The 17,581-nt window shown below is 43.0% G+C and overlaps 1 protein-coding gene across 1 annotated transcript in view; it reads left to right on the top strand.

Annotated features, from left to right (window-relative positions):
• LOC140721280 (uncharacterized) overlaps positions 1-17,581 on the top strand; it is a 57,551-nt gene that overhangs the window by 9,954 nt on the left and 30,016 nt on the right. The window contains 4 exon segments of the mRNA XM_073036133.1: positions 3,242-3,806; positions 9,925-10,342; positions 10,434-10,529; positions 10,619-10,852. Coding sequence (XP_072892234.1) covers positions 3,242-3,806; positions 9,925-10,342; positions 10,434-10,529; positions 10,619-10,852 — 1,313 coding nt within the window.

Here is a 17,581-nt window from a genome sequence, read left to right as displayed (position 1 = left end):
ATTAATTTTGGTTCATTGCACAACACCCAATCCAGAATAGCTGATCTTCTAGAGGGCTCAACCAGGAGTTGCTCTAAAAAGCCATCTCTAAGCATTCTAGAAATCTCCCTCTTTGAATCCAGCACCAACCTGATTTTTCCAATCTACCCACGCATTGAAATCCCTCATTTCCCTTTTGGCATGTGTTTTCAATCTCCAGTTGTAATTTGTAGATCACCTCCTTACTACTGTTTGAGGGTATGTATATTACCCCCATCAGGGTATTTCTACCCTTGCAGTTCCTTAGCTCTACCCACAATGATTCAACACCTTCTGACCCTATATCACCTCTTTCTAATGATTTGATTTCATTTTTTTATCAACAGAACCACACCATTCCCTTTGCCTTCCTGCCTGTCCCTTTTATACAAGGTGTATTCTTGGATGTTATCCTCCCTACAATAATCTTATTTCAGCCATGATTCAATGCCAACAGCATCATACCTGCCAATTTATAACTGTGCTGCAAGTTTATCTACCTTATTCAGTATACTGCATGCATTGAAATATAACACTTTCAGTCCTGTATTCACTCATTTTGATTTTTTCCATCTTTTACATTGCAATTCATCCTGTTGACTGCAATTTTCCCTGATCATCAGTCTCTCCTTGCCAGGAGTCTCACTACACACTGCCTCTGTTTGTAAATCAACTACCTCATCCTCAGCACATCACTCTGGTTCCCAACCTCTGTCAAATTAGTTTAAACCTTCCCAAGCAACTCTAGCAAACCTGCCCACAAGGATATTTGACATCCTCAGATTCAGGTGTAACTATCCCTTTTGTACAGGTTGTATTTTGCCCAGAAGAGATCCCGATGATCCATAAATCTGAACCTCTGTCTCCTGCACCAGTTCTCCAGCCATACATTCACCTGCCAGATCATCGTATTCTCACCCTCATTGTCAATGGCAGAGGCAGCAATCCAGGAGGTCTTGTTTTTCAGCTTTCTACCTAGCCCCCTAAAACTTCTCTTCAGGAGGATCTCCTCACCTTCTCTACCTATGTGATTGGTGCCAATATGCACCAAGACTTCTGCCTGCCCACCGTTACTCTTGAAAATGCCATGGATCTGACCTGAAACATTCCTGATCCTTACACCGGGAGTCAACATACCATTTGGGTTTCTGTCCTCGTGCCCATAGAATCTTGTCTCTGTTCCCCTGACTATGGAATCTCCTGTGAAATCTGCAGTCCTCTTCACCTCTCTGCTCTTCTAAGCCACAGCACCAGACTCAATGCCAGAGACCCGGTCACTGTGGCTCCCCACCCCCTCCCCCAATCACTGGTAGACCATCCCCCTCAATAATGTCTAATGTTGTATACTTATTATTGAGGGGAACAACCACAGGTGTATTCTGCAATAGCTGTACATTTTCTGTATTTCTCCTGATAGTCACTCAGTTACCCATCACCTGTAACCTAAGGATGACTAGCACCCTGTAGTTCCTGTCTATCACCTCCTCATTCTCCCATGTGAGTCAAAGGTCATCGAACTGCAGCTCCAGTTCCTTAATATGTTCTCTCACGAACTGCAGCTCAGTGCTCCTGCTGCAAATGTGTTTATCTGGGAGACTGCAGGTCTCTCAGACTTTGCACATCCCACACACAGTACGATACAAGACTGCTGGAGCCATTCTCACTATACTGCTGTGCCCTAACAGATGAGGAACGAACAAAAAGAGAGAATCTTACCAGATACTTTACCTCACACAAGCCTGATCTCACCAGAGCCTGATGAGCCAAAGTCACTCGAGATACTGGCATACTCAAAAGAATAGCTGCTCCAAAAATGGCTGCTCTGCTCGTTGTTGCGTTATTTTTGTACGTCCTTTCTAATAAATCCCTCTTGTGGATTGGTTGCAGCCCAACTCAGAGAATCTGCCATGAAGCTCTGCCTTTTAACTATTGATTGCAGACCTATTTGTACTCGCTCCCCCTCTCTCATCGATTGAAGACCAACTCAGAGAAACTGCCGTGAAGCTTTTAAACCTTGATGCACCTGCCCCAGTGATTATACAGCAACTCTCACTTATCTCCCTTCCTGGAAGACCTACTGCTTCCTAATGGTCTGAGAGCACCTCTCTCTACCCAAATAATTAATCACCAAGAGTTTCTTTAGAATCCCCATGTTTTCTCCCTCAAATCCTCAGTGAAATTTTCTGAATTCTCTAAAGCACCCTTTATCCTGGATCACCATTGTGTCAATTAGAGTTGTTTCTGGATTCTAGGGAGTGTTGTGACCATTTACATTCATAAGTTGGTGTGCACAATCCAGATAAAATGCAAAGAAAAGCCTGAGCTACTTTTAAAACCACAGTAGAGTATTACCTGTCCACAGTAAGCGAAAAGAATTACACTCATGTGTGCCCATGACTTCTCTCTCTCCATCTCTCCCTCTCTCTCTTCTTCTTCTCTCTCCTCCCCCTCTTTTTTCTATCTTGTCTCTCCCTACATCTCTGTCCTTTCTGTTTATTTTCTCTCCTACCCCTCCCTCTCTCGCTTTCTCCCTCCCTCGCTCTGTTCTCTTTCTAACTCTTCTCCCCTCTTTCTCACCCTCTTCTTTTTTCTCTCTCTCCCTCTCTCTTACCTTCTCCCACGTCTCTCTCCTATAACCCCCTCTCTCTTACTCTCATTCCCTCTCCTCTCTCTCACTTTCTGCGTTTCTCATTGGTGCTAGTAATTACTCCCGTGGACACTTGTCTGCTCCTTCCCCTCTTCCTCACAAACTCCTGAATCATCATGCTACCCTCAATATTCTCCACCCTCAAATCCGCCTCAATAATTGCAGATTCAATCTCTACATAACCTCTCTCAAGCCCTCACACACTCTGGCTCCGAATACCATTCGTCCCTCTTCCTTCACTGTTTGAATACCTCTCCATGACCTCCCGCTTTTCTCCCTCCCAGACTGCCCCTACCTCTGCTGTCATAATCTACAAGACACACAAATCAATCTTTGACGATATTTTAAATAAAACAGGAAATACTGAAAGTCTGTGGAAGTTGTAATGGCTAAACGTTAACTTTGTAGAGAGTATTGCTTTTCTATCCAATAAAGTTTGGTGAATACTGCTAAAGTTTCTGTGGGACAGTAAGGCTGATCATCTACTCTCCAACCAGCTCCTGGTGGAGCACGGCCCGAGAACCCCATCCCCCCCGATCTCCGGGGACTCTCTAATTCTCTGCTTGTCCCCCCCAGTTTCTGTCACCCTGGATGTGGAAACAGCGGGTCCGGGGCTCGAGGTGTCTGAAGATTGGAAAAGTGTGAGATGGACCCGGACGCTGAGGGATCTCCCTGATGGAGGGAAGAGATTTACTGCCTGTCCTTGTGTGCTGGGATCAGAGGGATTCACTTCGGGGAGACATTACTGGGAGGTGGAGGTGGTGGGGAATCGGGGCTGGGGTCTGGGAGTCGCTGCTGAGTCTGTGGAGAGGAAGGGATGGGTCAAGCTGAGTCCGGAGACCGGATTCTGGATCATCGGACGTGTTGATGATGGGTTCAATGCATTAACATCCACGCCATCCCCTCTCCCTACCAGTCCTATCCCTGGGAGGGTGGCAGTTTATCTCAGTTATGAGTCGGGGACAGTTTCATTTTACAACGCAGAGACAAAGTCCCATCTCTACACCTTCAGTGGGAATAAATTCATGGGGAATCTGTATCCTTTCTTGGAAACTTGGGATGAAAGTTGGCTGAAAATCTGCTCTGTATGTATAAACGGGTCAGGTCCCAGGACTACAGTCACGAGTGGGGCTCAGGGGCTGTGAGGCAGAATCCCGTTGACAACAGGTTAGCACCGAATAGGTCCTATTTACTCCAGAAATCCTGAATTGAGTCTGGAAATAAATTATGTATAAATGTAAATATGTGAAATATATATATATGATGCACAAACTATGGATCTATTAATTTTAAGGTGATAGCTATATCCTTCAATGGAACATAAATAGTTTTGTGAAAATTTAAAGATTGAAACAATTGTCATAAGAATTGCTGCGAAAGGCAGATGGGCAAGACGCAGCCATGCTCCCCAACTCCCTCGGGTCCTAAAGCACGGTGAATGCCAATTCCTTCCACTTTCCGTAAACTGGCATGAATGAATACTATCATTTGCTCCAGTCAAAAGTTGCAGCATAGTTTTTCTTGTTGAAAATTTCAGGAGTTGAATCTCTGAATGCAAAATCGAAACACTAAGGAGGTCTATCAGCATCTATGGAAAGTCAGATAACTTTAAAGTTGGAGTCTAGTCCCATTCATTCTGAAGCTCCAGAGAGATAACACAGAAGAGTATAAAACAACACCAATTAGAGAAAGAGGGAGAAACACAGAGAGACAACACAATAAAGCTCGAAGTAAATATATTATCAATGTAGAAACATAGAAAACCTATAGCACAATACAGGCCCTTTGGCCCACATAGGTTTTCTATGTTTCTACCTTAGAAATTACCAGGCTTACCCATAGCCCTCTATTTTTCTAAGCTTCATGTACCTATCCAAAAGTCCCTTAAAAGACCCTATCGTATCTGCCTCTATCACCTTTGCCGGCAGCCCATTCCAAACACTCATCACTCACTGAGTAAAAAACTTACCCATGACATCTCCTCTGTACCTACTCCCCAGCACCTTAAACCTGTGTCCTCTTGTGGCAGTCATTTCAGCCCTGGGAAAAAGCCTCTGACTGTCCACACGATCAATGCCTCTCATCATCTCATACACCTCTCATCCTCTGTCGCTCCAAGGAGAAAAGGCTGAGTTTTCTCAACCTATTCTCATAAGGCATGCTCCCCGATCCAGGCAACATCCTTGTAAATCCCCTCTGTATCCTTTCTATGGTTTCCACGTCCTTCCTGTAGTGAGGTGACCAGAACTGAGCACAGTACCCCAAGTGGGGTTTGACCAGGGTCCTATATAGCTGCAACATTACCTCTCGGCTCCTAAATTCAATTCCACGATCGATGAAGGTCAATACACCATATGCCTTCTTAACCACAGAGTCAACCTTTGCAGCTGCTTTGAGTGTCCTATGGCCTTGGACCCCAAGATCCCTCTGATCCTCCACACTGCCAAGAGTCTTACCATGAATACTATATTCTGCCAACATATTTGACCTACCAAAATGAACCACTTTACACTTATCTTGGTTGAACTCCATCTGCCACTTCTCAGCCCAGTTCTGCAACCTATCAGTGTCCCTCTGTAACCTCTGACAGCACTCCACACTATCCACAACACTCCCAACCTTTGTGTCATCAGCAAACTGACTAACCCATCCCTCCACTTCCTCATCCAGGTCATATATAAAGATCACGAAGAGTAAGGGTCCCACAACAGATCCCTGAGGCACTCCACTGGTGACAGATCTCCATGCAGAATATGACCCGTCTACAAACATATATATGTACATATATATCACTATATAAAACTCTGAGGTTCATTTTCTTGTGGGTATACTCAGTAAATCCAAGATCCATAATAAGATCAATGAAAGAACGCACCCAACAGGATGGACATACACCAACGTGCAAAAGGCAACAGAGAGTGCAAGTAAAAGAAAATAATAATAATAGACAAGGGGGTGCTCTGATCAGCATATTTTCTTAATGTTAGGGGCTGCTGAAACTATAATCTGGCTGCAGTCATGAAAAGCAATACCCATTCGCTTTAGAAATGTGTATGGAAGAGAGTGATACCGCCACGCCTGGCGCTAGCGCTAGACATGACAGTAAGCAAACAGCTAGTAGTGCACTGCCGAATAGGTGGACAGGCACTAGGAAACCCGAAAAAGATACTGTTAACATTCAAAGTAGCCCACCGACACCCCAGGCTACAACTGCTACAAGTGCTCCTCAAGGGAGCTGTCCACTTACAACTGAGACCACTCAAGCAGTTAGAGAAGAAAGACACACGTGAAATGGTCATTAGAAGCAAACACATTCGTAATGCGTGAATGTTGCCGACTAATGACAGGATACAGGGAAAACTTCCTCAAAAGTTACACAGCAATATTTCTATAAATCTCCAGAAAGCCACAATACTAAATAGTTTGTAAGTTCCTAGCAATTGACAAATAAGTGTGCTTGGCTGTGCCCGTACATCAGGTTTTACCGGCTTGAGCTGAGAGAAAAAAATATAAGCAAGAACAATAATAAAGAAGCAATAAATATCGAAAACATGAGATTGAGTCCACAGGTTGTGGGAACAGTTCAGTGATGGGGTGCGTAAAGTCCCCACTGACTCAATAGCCTTGATGGTTGAGAGATAGTAACTGTTCCTGAAGCTGGTGGTGTGAGTCCTGATGTTCTTGTACCTTCATCCTGATGGCAGTACCGAGAAGAGAGCATAGCTTGCATGGTGGGTGTCCTTAATGATGGATGCTGATTTTCTGTGACAGCGCTTAATTGAGGGATGGAGGCTTTAGCCGTGATGAACTGGGCTACATCCACTACTTTTTGTAGGACTTTCTGTTTCAGGGCCATATCAGGCCATGATAAAACCAATCAATGTACTCTCCAGCACACATCTATAGAAGTTTGACAAAGTTTTTGATGTCATACCGAACCTTTGCAAACTTCTAAGGAAGTAGAGACGCTGCCGTGCTTTCTTCGTAATTGCACTTATGTTCTGGGCCCAAGTCAGGTCCTCTGAAATTATAACACCGAGGAATTTTCAAGCTGCTAACCCTCTCCTCCTCTGATCCTCCGGTGAGGACTGGCTCATGCATCTCTGATTTCCTCCTCCTGGTTAATAATCAACTCCTTGGTCTTGCTGACATTGAGAGGGAGGTTGTTATTGTGGTACCACTCACACAGACTTTGAATTTCCATCCTAAATGCTGATTTGTCACTACATTTGATCCGGCCAACAACAGTGCCGTCGTCAGTAAATTTAAATATGGCATTGGAGCTGTGCTGAGCTTCATAGCCTTAAGTCATAAGTATAAAGCTGTGAAAGGCAGAGCGATAAGAAATGCCCAACATCGAAGTCAAAATTGAATTTCCTGTAATATGCAGATGTATACAGAACATAGAACATTTCATATCCTTCAGCCATGAAGTTGTGTTGACCAAATAACTTACTCCACGATCGATCTAAACCTTCCCTCGTACATAGCCTATAACTCTTGAATATGTTTTTCTTAAAAGGGTTTCTTAAATGTCTTTCATGTCCTCTACCACCACTCCCGCACTTTCTGTATAAAACCCCAGACAGAGTGGACGTGGAGAGGATGTTTCCAATAGTGGGGGAGTCCAGGACCATAGGGCACAGCCTCAGAACAGAAGGATGTCCTTTAAAAATAGCGATGAGGAAGAACTTCTAATCTGAAATTCTTGACTGAGTGTCAATCTCGATGAAGGGTCTCGGACTGAAATGCCGTCTGTTTATTCATTTCTGTAGATGCTGCCCGACCTTCTGATTTCTCTAGCATTTTGTGAGTGTTACTCTGGATTTCCAGCATCTGCAGAATCTCTTGTATTCATGAGGAAGAATTTATTTAGCCAAAGAGTGGTGGATCTGGGCAATTCATTTCCATAGATGACTGAGGAGGCCAAGTTGTTGGGTATGTTCAAAGTGGAGGTGGATAGGTTCTTCATTATTAAGGGTGTCAAAGGTTATGGGGAGGAGCCAGGATAATAGGGTTCAGAGGGAAAATAAACCAATTGTTACCTAATGGCAGAGCAGATGCGATAGACAAATGACCTAATTCTGCTCCTATGTCTCATGATCTTTTGATCCCCGTGTTTAAAGACGAGGGGACTGGCAACATTCATTCTGTAATGCAGAAGGTCCCGATGGAGTACCTGGTAAGGCTCTGAAAACCTGTGCCAACCACCTAACAGGAGTATTCAAGGACATTTTCAACCTCTCACTGCTATGGACAGACGTTCCCACTTGCTTCAAAAAGGCAACAATTATACCAGTGCCAAAGAAGAACAATGTGGGCTGCCTTAATGACTATCGCCCAGTAGCATTTACATCAACAGTGATGAAATGCTTTGAGAGGTTGGTTATGACTAGACTGAACTCCTGTCTCAGCAAAGACCTGGCCCCATTGCAATTTGCCTATCGCCATAATAGGTCAATGGCAGATGCAATCTCCATGGCTCTTCACATGGCTTCAGACCACCGAGACAACACAAACACCTACGTCAGGATGCTGTTCATCGACTGTAGCTCAGCATTTAATACCATCATTCCCACAATCCTGTTCAATAAGTCACAGAACCTGGGCTTCTGTACCTCCCTCTGCAATTGGATCCTTGACATCTTAACCGGAAGACCACAGTCTGTGCGGATTGGTGATAACATATCTTCCTCACTGACGATCAACACTGGCACACCTCGGGGTGTGTGCTTAGCCTACTGTTCTACTCTCTGTATACACATGACTAGGCATGGCTAGGCATAGCTCAAATACTATCTACAAATTTGCTGACGATACAACCATTGTTGGTAGAATCTCAGGTGGTGACGAGACGGCGTACAGGAGTGAGATATGCCAACTAGTGGAGTGGTGCCGCAGCAACAACTTGGCACTCAATGTCAGTAAAAGGTGTTACGTACTCTGTAATGGGTTAAAAAAGGACCAGCAGAAATGGACACACCTGGAGTCTGAGTCTTCCGTTATAACTCTATTTTATTAGTAACTACGTGATAAAGTCATATAAAACAAGATAAGGTAAACAGATTAGCAGAGTATATGCATATATAAGTGAATAAATAAAGTTCCCAAGCTTTCCAGCTCAGGTGGTTAGGTGATACAGTCTTATGATTGTATGGTAAGTAATCAGTTCAGTTCTGGAGTTTGATTTGAGTGGGGAGGGGGAGGGGGAGGGAGAAGGAGAATTGTTTTGTCTTCCCAGCCGATGCCGATCCTCCACGTCGTCCTCCTGCTCCCGAAACGTACAGTCACCGACTGTGACTACAAAAAGAGGATGCCGTCTTCTGTGGTGGAGTTATCAACCCAGGCCAGGGTTAAACACACCGATAGCTCCCCACCGGTCACCCCTTTGTCCACACTCTGAGCAAAAACCCCACCCTTGTCGTGGGCACACAAAGCTCACCGGTGTCCTCCTTGCCTCTGGCGTGTGTCTCTTGTGTGTCTGATTATAAATCCATTCGACCTTGTATATATCTCACAAGTGCAGAACACGAGCTGTCCATCATAGAGCTCCGCCTTTCAGTTTCCAAGGCAACTCACAAACTTTCTCTCTGCTGAAATAGCACACAAGCCGCTCGCTCCCTCTCTCTCTTGTTAAAGGAACAGTCCACTTTAAAATAATCCTTCAGATCTCTCACACTCTGCCATCCGATTCCTGAATGGACTTTGAAGCTTTGGACACTACCTCACCTTTTAAATATACAGTATTTCTGTTTTTGCACTTTTTAAATAATCTATTCAATATACTATACGTAAATGTACGTAAACAATAACTTGTTTATTTATTATTGTTTTATTTTAATTTTTTCTCTGCTAGATTATGTATTGCATTGAACTGCTGCTGCTAAATTAACAAATTTCACGTCACATGCCGGCGATAATAAACCTGATTCTGATTCGAATCTTGACCATTTTAATGAAATTACATTAGCTGTAAACTCTGGATAAGGTGGCTCTGGCCTCATCAATCTCCTCTCACAGGAAACTCCACATAACCCTGCTGAGTTACTTACCTCCCTTATATCTACTCGGGCTTTTTAAATGTCAATGCGACCCGACCCAACGTGACGATTACTATAGAACCTTCAGCCTGCTTTGTTGCACTGAACAGAACTTGCTCACTGTATATTCCCTGAGACAACAGCGCGTGTAGTGGGCAATCGCGGTACTGCAGGGGTCAGTATCGAAAGTGTAATTATTTTGAACCGGGAAATGCTGTGAGTTAACATGGCTTCAAAACAACAGGACCAGAGTTGGATCGAGGAGGCCACTTGCCCCATCTGCTTGGATTTATTCACCGATCCGGTGTTACTGGAGTGTGGCCACAACTTCTGCCGCCTCTGTATCACACAGTGTTGGGAAAGGGAGGCGAGAAACATCTGCCCGGAATGTAGAGAGGAGTTTCAGGCAATAATCCTCAAAGTGAATCGGGCCTTAATGAGACTGGCAGAGAAAGCTCGAAAACTGAAATTGAGTCAACCAGAGAAAGAAAGTCAACTTCACTGCGATGAACATGGGGAAAAACTGAAACTGTTTTGTGAGACAGACAAGACACTGATCTGCCTGATCTGTAGAGATTCGCGGGAACACAAATTTCATTACTTTATGCCAATCAAAGAAGCTGTTGAAATATACAAGGTAAAAAGGAATAAATATATTTCTCACCTGATTATATTCATGCATTTTTATTCGATAATACTTTTGTTCGGGATCTTCTCCCATATCACAGGCTCAGGTGAAGTCTTTCCACACGTCGCTCATCGGGAGGAAATTGTCAATTTTAAAACTGGAGCAGCAACAGAAACAGGCGATTTCTCAGTTTCGGGTAAAGTCTCCCCAGTTTGCACTTTGGTTCTCATCTACTTTTGCTCCAGTTATTGCGTTATATAAAGATGTCCACATTTCATTCGGTAGGATCAGTCACGCAGTCTGGAGTCCCACATCTCATCCGAGTTCACTCGAATACACCAGAGCCTCACCAAGAAAGAGCAGCGATTAATCAGAGATCTCCGAGAACAGGAGGGAAGGGTTGTGGATCTAATGGAGAAAAATCTTCGGTCGATTCAAGAGAAATTAACTTCCATTGAGAAGGAAATCTCAATGTTACAGCAACAAATGGAGCAGAAAGATGCAGTGATATTTCTGAAGGTGAGGAAGTACAGAATATTTAAATTCAGCTGTAAGAGCACACAGACATTGTTTTTAAAAATTCGTACGCTATGTCTGCTGTTAACACTGCCAGGTTTGTGCCCTTCAATCAAAGTTAAGGCTTGGCTATTTCACAGGCAATTATGTCTCTTCAGCCTTGTTGAGAGTTTTAAGCAACCAAAAGCTCAAATCAAATTTGAATAACTAATTTCTATCTCCAAGGAATGTGATTTTACAGCAGGGGTCCACGTCTAACCTATCAAATTCATTGTGTATTCACCCTTAGAAGCATTAGACAGTTAGAGTGGAGATTTTGAGGCTTTAGATCTTCGAGGCATCAGCAAAGGAGGGCTTCAGTCAGAGAAAGCAAAAATGAAAAGCTGTGGGTAAAGTTTTTTTCCTTTCCCTTCTTTACATTTGCTCATCTTGGACAATAGAGATGCAAGGCAGGCCAGTGGAATGCTCCTCTTGCAGAATGTGGGAAGGCCGGGAGAGCTCCAGTGTCCCTGAGGTCTACAACGATGAGAGTGCATCCAGCTGCAGCTTCTATCACTTCACATTAAGGAGTTGGAGCTGGAACTGGATGAACTCCAGATCATTCCGGACGATGAGGGGGTGATATATAGGACACATAGAGAGGTAGTTACACCCAAAGTGCAAGGCACAGGAAACTGGATGACAGTCAAGAAGGGGGAAAGGGTTAAGGAGCCAGTGCAGAATACCACTGTGGCCATTCCCCTCAACAACAGGATATCACTTTGAATACTGAGGGGGTGGGGGAGAGTGACTTAACAGAAGAAAACCACAGCGGTCGGATCTCCAGCACTGTCTGGCTCCATGACTCAGAAGGGAAGGCTAGAGAAAAGGCCACTGTGGTGATAGGGCATTTGTTAGATACAAGAACAAAAAGGAGGTTCTGAGGGTGAGAACGAGATTCCTGGATGTCATCTTGCCTCCCAGGTACCAGGGTCCAGGGCATATTGGGTGAACAGCCAGAAGTCATAGTCTATGTAGCTACCAATGACATGGGTAGGGCGAGTGATGAAGTTCTGCATAGGGAGTTCAGAGAGTTTGGTGCTAAGTTAAAGGGCAGGACCTCCAGGGTTGTGATCTCAGGATTGCTACCCATGTCACGTGCTAGTGAGGCCAGAACTAGGAAGATCATTCAATTCAACACATGACAAAGGAGTTGGTGTAAGAGAGAGGGCAAAAGATTTTTGGATAATTGGGCTCTCTTTCAGGGAAGGTGGAACCTGTACAGATGGGACAGCTTGCATCTGAACTGGAAGGGGACAAACATTCTAGCAGGAAAGTTTGCTAATGCAGCATGGTGAGGTTTAAACTAGAGATGCAAGGGGTTGGGAAACAGACTGCCATTACAGCTAGTGGAGAAGTTGTGGCGACAGATGTTGGTATTATCTTAGACAAAGTCAGGAATCAAAATGTTGTGGATGGTGTCTGAGAGTCCTTAGCTGCATATATTTCAATGCAAGAAATATAGGAAAGGCAGATGAGCTCAGGGCATGGACTGACACCTGGAATTATGACATTGTAACCATTAGTGAAACTTGATTGCAGGAGGAACAGGATGGGCAGCTCAATATTCTGGAGTTCTGTTGTTTTAGACGTGACAAAGTGGGAGGTATTAAAGGAGGACGGGTGACGTTACTAGTCAGGGAAAATGTCATGGTAGTGCTGCATCAGGAACTCATCTAGTGACAGATTATATGTGGAACTGAGAAATAAGAAAGGTATGACCATGCATGGGGCTATATTACAGACCACTGAACAGTCCTAGGGATTTAGAGGAACAAATTTGTAAAAAGCTCATAGAATATTGCAAGAAACATAAGGTTATTATAGTAGGTGATTTTAACTTTCCATGTATTGACTGGAAATCCCACGCTGTAAAAAGACTAGATGGGATAGAGTTTGTCAAATGTGTTCAGAAAAGTTTACTTCATCAGTATGTAGAAGTTCCAATGAGAAAGCACGTGATACTGGATCTGCTATTAGGGAAAGAGACGAGGCAGGAGACAAAAGCTTGTATGTGCCTGTCAGAATAAAAGGTAAAAATAAATGCAGGGAAATTAGGTTTTCATGAGATTTTGAGGCCCTGGTTAAAAGAAAATGTAGGTGTATAGCGGGTATAGGCAAGTAGGAACAAATGGGATGCTAATCGAGTATAAGAATTGCAAGAGAATATTTCAGAAAGAAATCAGGAGGGCTCAAAGAAGGCATGAAGTTGCTCTTTCAGACAAAGTGAAGGAAAGTCCTAAAGGATTCTACAGATATGATAAGAGCAAAAGGATTGCAAGGAACAAAATTGCTCCACTGGAAGACCAGAATGGTAATCCATGTGTGGAGCCAAAACAGATAGGGGAGATCTTAAATAATTTTTTTGCATCTGTATTTACTCAGGAGATGGACACAGAGTCTACAGAAGTGAGGCATAAAGCAGCATCAACTTCATGAACCCTGTACAGATGACAGAGAAGGAGATATTTGCTATCCTGAGGCAAATAAGGGTAAATAAATCCCCAGGGCCAGAAAAGGTGTTCCCTTGGACCTATGGGAGGCAAATACAGAAATTGCTGGTGCCCTAGCAGAGATATTTTAATAATTCTTAGTGACAGGAGAGGTACCAGAGGACTGGAGGATAGCCAATGTTTTTCCGCTGTTTAAAAAAGGCTTTAAACATAAATGGGTAAATTACAGACCAGGAAGTCTGACATCAGTTGTGGAAAAGTTATTGGAAGATATTCTAAAGGACCAGTTATATAAGTATTTGGACAGATATAGATTGATTAAGGAGAGTCAGCATGACTTTGTGAGTGGTAGGTCACGTCTAGCCAATCTTACGGAGTTTTTTGAGGAAGTTGCCAGGAAAGTGGATGAAGGCAAGGCAGTGGATGTTGTCTGCATGGACTTTAAGAAGGTATTTGACAAAGTCCCCCATGGGAGGCTGATCAAAAAGGTTCAGTTACTTAGCATTCAAGATAAGGTAGTAAATTGAATTAGACAATGGCTTTGTGGGAGAAGCCAGGGAGTGGTAGCAGATGGTTGCTTCTTTGATTGGAGGCCTGTGACTAGTGCAGTGCAGCTGGGATTGTTGTTCGTCATCTATATCAATGATCTGGATGACAATGTCAAGTGGATCAGCAAATCAGCAGATGACTCCAAGATTGGGTGTGTTGTGGCCAACGAGGAAGGCTACTATGGCTTACAGAGGGATTGGCATCAGCTGGAAAAATGGACTGGAAAATGGCAGATGGAGTTTAATACAGACAACTGTAAGGTTTTGCACTTTGGTAGGACCAACCAGGGGAGGTCTTACATAGTGAATGGTAGATATGAATATAGATTCATACTTCCTTGGTATCACAGGTAGATAGAGTCATAAAGAAAGTTTTTGGCACATTGGCTTTCATAAATCTCAATGTGTGGAGTACAGGAGATGGGTTGTAATGTTGAAGTTGTATAAGCCATTGGTAAGGCCTAATTTGAAGTATTGTGTGCAGTTTTGGTCACCCACCTACAGGAAAGATGTAAACAAGATTTAAAGAGTACAGAGAAAATTTACAGGGATGTTGCCGGGTCTGGAGAACCTGAGTTATAAGGAAAGACAGAATAGGTTAGGATTTTATTCCTCAGAACACAGATGATTGAGAAAACATTCAATAGAGGTATATAAATTAATGAGGGGTATAGATAGGGTAAATGCAAGCAGACATATTAGGTTAAGGATGAAAGGTGAAAACATTAAGGAGAACATGAGGGGGAAACTTCTTCCCTCTGAGGTTTGTGAGAGTGTAGAATGAGCTGTCAGAACAAGTGGTGTATGCGAGCTCGATTTCAACACTTAGGAGAAATTTGGATAGGGACATGAATGGTAAGGGTATTGAGGGCTTTGGCCCCCGTGTAGGTCAGTGGGAGTAGGAAGTTTAAATGGTTTTGGCATGGACTAGATGGGCCAAAGGATCTGTTTCTGTGCTGCACTTCTCTATGACTCTTTGAATATATGACTTAATAAGTTCATTCACGAGAATAGTTCTTTTGAATCCTCTTGGCCACCCTCAAACAAACCTGTCACAGACTCTATGATCCTTGCATCATAAAGTGTAATTCAGGCCTTCTGCCCACATCATCAAGTGCCAACCCATACCAAGCTCATTTACCAGTGCTTTGATTTTAACCTATACCTCATTAATTCATTCGCTCACCTCTACTTCTTAACCACTTTGAGGTTACCTGTCTTCAATATCAGTTCAGTTAGTACATTCCAGATGTAAAAAAAATCCTCCTCGGATCGTCACTGAAGCTCTTGCTCCTACACCAAAACTATTGCCTCCAGTTTTGGACATTGCCATGTAGAAAACTTGCTCACTATCCACCACATCTCACCTTCTTTGTAGCTTTACATACTCGATCAAGTTACACCACACCCAAGCTCCTCAAACACAAAGTACAACAAAGACAACTTATCCTGTCTCTCTTCATAACTGAATTTCTGTATCCCAGGCAGTATTCCGGTGTAACCTCTCTGCACCCATTCCAGCTGAAACACACCTTCAGGGAACCCGATCTGCACACAATACTCTAGATGTGGCTTTCTGAATATTTTATAAAGTGTTACTGTAACATCATATAATCTAATCCCCAGCATGTGATTTCTTCATTACTTTATTGGTCTGAGGATTCCCTGCCTTGTGAAACAAGTTCCTTATCTACTATTCAATGTGTAGGAGAGTGCTTCTTTTGTGATGCATAAAATCTGTCTACCATTACACTGACTACAGTATCCAATCATCTATTTAGTGTCATCCCACATGTTCCTCTTTCTCAACAACCTCTTTTTGTTTATACGTAATTTGTTACTCAGTTTGCCCTTTTTATACCTTTTTACCTATTTCCGTGAAACTTCAGCTTATTGGGGCAGCAACTTAATTGGGCTAAAATGTACTAGTCCGGATGTGTCCCAGTTAACTGGAATCCATTGTGCAAATGTCTTAGGCATATACAGTCGGCCTTCCTTATCCGCGGGGGATTGGTTCCAGGACCCCTCGTGGATACCAAAATTCGCGGATGCTCAAGTCCCTTATTCAAACTGTCTCAATCTGGTGGACTTTAGGACCCAGCAGAATCCCAGACCTTTTTTAACCTGTCTCAGAGCGGTGGTGGACATTAGGACCTTGCGCCAGAGCTCTGAATGCGCAGCGTTTCTGTTCACAAAAATAATCACTATCACGATTGAAAATAAAGTGGAAATAATAAAGTGATTGGAAAGAGGTGAAACGCCACCCATCATTTGAAAAGCATTAGGCTAAGTTGGTCAACGATCGGAACAATTTTAAAGGATAAATTGAAAAAGGCTCTGCCCTGATGAAAGCTACAATTATTACTAAGCAACGCAGTGGTTTAATAATTAGGTTTTGGGGTTTTGAGTTTTTGATTCTCCACATCAACCCAGCACAGTGGAGAGCACACTGGGGAGCGATCTGTCCCGAGTCCTGAGAACTTCCGTTCCCGAGCCCAGCGCTGAAACATACGTTCTTAAGTGTTTTATATGTATAGAAAGGTAAAATATATACTATATACTAAGACAAACGTTTGACTAACTGATGCTAAATAATGCCGGGTGTACCTGTTCCGACTTACTTAGTAAGAGAACTCCCAATTTTTTTTGATTCTGATGCATGAAAACCCAGGCACATCCTTCCGTATACTTTAAATCATCTCTAGGTTACTTATAATACCTAATACAATGTAAATGCTATGTAAAATGGTTGTTATACTGCATTGTTTAGGGAATAATGACAAGAAAAAAGTCTGTAAATGCTCGAACAACAAGTGCTGGAAGAGCACTTCCGGGTTTTCGCGATTCGCGGTTGGTTGAATTCGCGGATAAGGAGGGCCGACTGTATATACAGCTAGGGTAACCAAAGACTTTTGCACAGTACTATATTTGTCAATGTGAAGTGGAGAACCAGTTTGTAAATTTGGTGGGAGAAATGATTTTGGGAACGGTGAAGGGTGGAGCACTATGGGAGAGGTGTCATGATATCAGAACCCAAGTGTGGAGGAAAGACAGATTTCGAAATAGAGACAGTAAGGAGAGTTTATTCATAATGATCCCAGAACTTTGGTGGCTCAGCTGAGCAACACCACAAGAAGTAACATTCTCAAAACTAGGACCCTGCAATTAGCGTTAATCAGGTGACCACTTAAATAATACAAGTAATAAGGAATCCCTGAGTCTATTAAAATAAACTTAACAAGCTTAAACAGAAAGCATTAGGAGACCATATTACAAAGAGTGAATCACTTGAGAAAAACACAAGGAATGCTGAATGATTAACAACTCTTAGTAAAAAAAACAATTAACCATTTCGGGTTCTCTAAAAATCTTAGAGTCCCAAGCTCTTTGGTGCCTTGCAGAGGCCCAGAAAGCTTATTATAAGGAGTCTGGGACAGGTGGCAGAGAAGGAATCCCAAGGGCAGGAGATGGCGCAGGTGCAAACTGTAATGAAATTTGTGTGTTTTTTTTGCAGTAGCAGTACAGTGCATTACATAAAGTTACTACAGTACTGGGCAAAGTCAGGCTCCCTAGCTATATATGTGTGCTTAAGATTTTTGCACAGTTCTGTATACTGTACATACGGTTCCTTAGAATAGGTTCCAATAATTTACCCACTACTAATTTCACCGGCATATAATTTACTGACATTT

Source organism: Hemitrygon akajei, chromosome 2, assembly GCF_048418815.1.
Source record: "Hemitrygon akajei chromosome 2, sHemAka1.3, whole genome shotgun sequence".
NCBI classification, from domain to species: Eukaryota; Metazoa; Chordata; class Chondrichthyes; order Myliobatiformes; family Dasyatidae; genus Hemitrygon; species Hemitrygon akajei.
Note: the sequence above shows the minus strand (reverse complement) of the source record. Positions and strands in the feature narration are given on the sequence as shown.